Below are 3,186 nucleotides of genomic sequence, written 5' to 3' on the forward strand. Positions count from 1 at the left end.
CAAGGAAATTTCATTTGTCATGTTCACTTAGTGATATTTTAAAATCGAATAAATATCAATAATCAATTTATCAATTATCGAATTTGCAATACCATTATTTTCTGTTCAACATTATTAAACAATTCATTGATTCATGATATTCAGTAAGCAATATAACAGTGTAAATATTTACAATGCAACCTCATCAAATAACATCTTGGCATAAACTACATTTACAGAAAAACCCTTAATTTTACTCACCGGTCGACACCAGCTACACTGTGCTTAATCTACATGCATGAATACTACAGTCCAACTCTCATGTAGCAAAGGACATTCATTAGGATATATACTTATTTTTTGGCAATACCGGTACAAAAGTCTTAGCAGTTACATTTAAACAAAACTTTCTTTAAAATATTGACTTTTACAAAATGACATCTAATCAGTAGGAGGTAAAGCTTGCGCTCAATTCAATTTTACAATGTTATACATGTAGCTGGCATAATCAATTACAAAATAGTTACATTTGCCTAAAACAGACACACAATACATTCAAATTGCATAGTACTTCAATTGTTTTGTATTAACAATAACAGATTGTAAATTGCTAAACATTATCAATAGCATTAAAACTGAAAGATACAAGTATCAGCCTATCAGATGCAGTAAAAGGCATGATTCGATGGCCTATACAATTACACCAGTAAACAAGTCACAAGTAATTCGTACTATGTGTTTATCTTATTAAATAATCTAAAGTGGTAACATGATATTTATGATAAACAGTTTAATAAAGTATAATCACCATTAACACATTAACGTACTTCAAATAAAAATATGAATCAAAATTCTGTTTTTGCTGCACATATAGTTCTTAAAGAGCCTTTTTATTTGCTTTGTACACTAATTGTCAGATGGCAGGCATAAGGTTCAATAATACGCAAACAGCGGTCTTTAACTTACCAGGCGTGGAAGAAGAAAAGAAATCTCACAATTTCTTCTGCAGCAAACAAATGAACAGTCACCTTCACTGTCAACAACACAGTGTAATTAGATGTTCTATCTTAGTTTGCTCTTATTTATACTTGGATCTAAGACCACCGGCCCTAGACTCAACAAGAACCTGGTCCAGGTCTCTCAGGGTCCTATGGGATTCTGTCTTCCACAGCTGTAGAAGGTGCATGTATGTATCTGGATAGTCATTTATCTTCTGCGTTAGGATCCCTTGTGCAATACTTGGTTTGATCCCCAGAGTAAGGTGCAGAGCGGAGAAATGATCCGGAAGGAGTTCCTGTGAGATTCTTAGCAAATGCATATCTGTTACTTCCGGTGAATCGGTAGGCCTGAGATTAAAGGAGAGACAAAGATTTAGTTTGTGATGAAAACACTAATATGTAGGCCTACAGCTGGTTATGGCAAAAAGTTTGTCAATGATAATAATTAATTGATTAGACAAATGTAACGGTGGCCAATTTACAACCTGTCTAAACTTGGCGAAAGTGTTAAATAAGCTTTACATGTAGAGCATAATTATGTTACAAACAATATATAGGCTTCAGTATTTAATATATTGTTATAATATTATAACCAAACCTATGAATTGTCTCACGAAGCCCCTTTTAAACTCTTTGAACCAATCAAATTAGTGATCATCTAAAAAGACTGTCACTTACTTAATTGACAATGAAATGAAAAAGAAAATACCACTGCTCAAATAGATTGCCAAAGCCAAGAAAACTTAACTTCATGAAAATCCAAGTCGCACAACAGACCCAACTTAAAATCAGCGAAAGTGGTCAGAAATAAAGTACCGAAAAGTTCAGCACAGTAACGCCCAGGACAAAATCAGCAGCGGAATAAAACAATTCGAAATAAAATAAAATAAAAAGATAGACCTACTTTTGAGTTCCTTTTGCCCTTGGTGTCACCTGGTCTCCTATAGTAAGAAATGAAGAAAAAAAATGAAACACTGTTTCACGTTGGTGATTCCTTTTTCCTAAATATATTTTCAATCAAATACTGAATTCCATTGGTATTTCCAACTGTAATATTTTTCTGACACATTTTCTGGGGACGATTTTATAATTTGTTAACATTTTAAAATTTCTTGTATTTTTTTTTTCGAAACCTAATTCCTGTCGTTTAAACGTTTGAAACAGGTTATGAGATTAACATGTATACTACTAAATGTTGTTGTTCTTCTTCTTACTTCTCCTTCTTCCTTTCTTCGTTATAAAGCTGAAAGCTAAGCTAGGGGCCTACATTTAAATGTTTTTAAGCGATCAACACTTACCTGACAGATTCATCGGACAAATAATTTCCATCTTTGCGCTTTGTTCCAAGATGATCTGAACGAAGACTTTAGATTGGTCAGCGGCTGGAGTGTTAACGATGAACCGTACATTGACCTCAACTGATTTATGAAACAGAATTTCCTGTTGTGTCTGTTAAGAAAGACATAGAATAACGATTTTAGATACACATTAAATGTACCCATCATGTCATTTAATTAGATTTTATGTCCTAACGATTTGCCTAATATAAGATTATTTTTTCCTCTGCAAGGCTACAGTTTAAAGGTGTTACATGTGTCTCCATTAGACCCCGTAGGTATCATCCTATATACATAAAGTGTTTTTGATCCCCTGCTAAGATGATGGAGTAATCAAACGCACGCACACACACACACACACACACCCACACACACATCTCTCGTCCCAACAAAACACGCACACACACTATCGTCGAGCGATGCTAAATAAAAAATATTATTATTATCATTATTCTATTGATACGCGATATCAAATTAATACACCTTTAGTATGAAATGTTGCATATATTTGACAGAATACATAAACATTCATATTATAATCGAGTAACTTTAATTGTAATGTAAATTTTTCATTCAACTGTTACGGTTAGAAAAATGGCATAACTACTTGTTTTCCCTCTCAATTATACCCCCATCACAGTATTGAGAGAGGTGGGTGTGCTCCAAATAAGTTCCCTTCTATATAGAGATTGTGTGTGGGAGGGAACTAGTTACAGCTCCATGATTTAACATTTGATCGCGTACGTGTCCGCGTGTCACAACTATGTCTCTCAATACGCTGTGGAACTATCATACAGACCGACATCGCACCAACCAAACAAATACATTGCTCTGAATAGCCAACAAATCGATCAGTGAATTATGAGTTGGTT

The 3,186-nt window shown here is 34.0% G+C and overlaps 1 protein-coding gene across 1 annotated transcript; it reads right to left on the bottom strand.

Moving 5' to 3' along the window:
* Nucleotides 1-970: 970 nt before the first annotated feature.
* LOC592217 lies at nucleotides 971-2,322 on the bottom strand. Its single transcript, XM_030992573.1, has 3 exons — nucleotides 2,276-2,322; nucleotides 1,882-1,918; nucleotides 971-1,325 (listed from the first exon to the last, which is right to left on the bottom strand). The coding sequence occupies exons 1-3, from the start codon at nucleotides 2,304-2,306 to the stop codon at nucleotides 1,058-1,060; spliced, it is 336 nt and encodes a 111-aa protein (XP_030848433.1). The 5' UTR covers nucleotides 2,307-2,322; the 3' UTR covers nucleotides 971-1,057.
* Nucleotides 2,323-3,186: the final 864 nt, after the last annotated feature.

The sequence above is a fragment of the Strongylocentrotus purpuratus genome, unplaced genomic scaffold, assembly GCF_000002235.5.
Source record: "Strongylocentrotus purpuratus isolate Spur 01 unplaced genomic scaffold, Spur_5.0 spur5_scaffold_20, whole genome shotgun sequence".
NCBI lineage: Eukaryota > Metazoa > Echinodermata > Echinoidea > Camarodonta > Strongylocentrotidae > Strongylocentrotus > Strongylocentrotus purpuratus.

Bases quoted from the DNA above. Each gene is read 5' to 3' on its own strand.
- LOC592217 (XM_030992573.1), bottom strand. From the start codon at position 2,306: ATGGAAATTATTTGTCCGATGAATCTGTCAG. The intron at 1,919-2,275 runs GTAAGTGTTGAT...TTCTTACTATAG, and splicing joins TTGTCCGATGAATCTGTCAG to GAGACCAGGTGACACCAAGG. The intron at 1,326-1,881 runs GTAGGTCTATCT...CTTTAATCTCAG, and splicing joins AGGGCAAAAGGAACTCAAAA to GCCTACCGATTCACCGGAAG.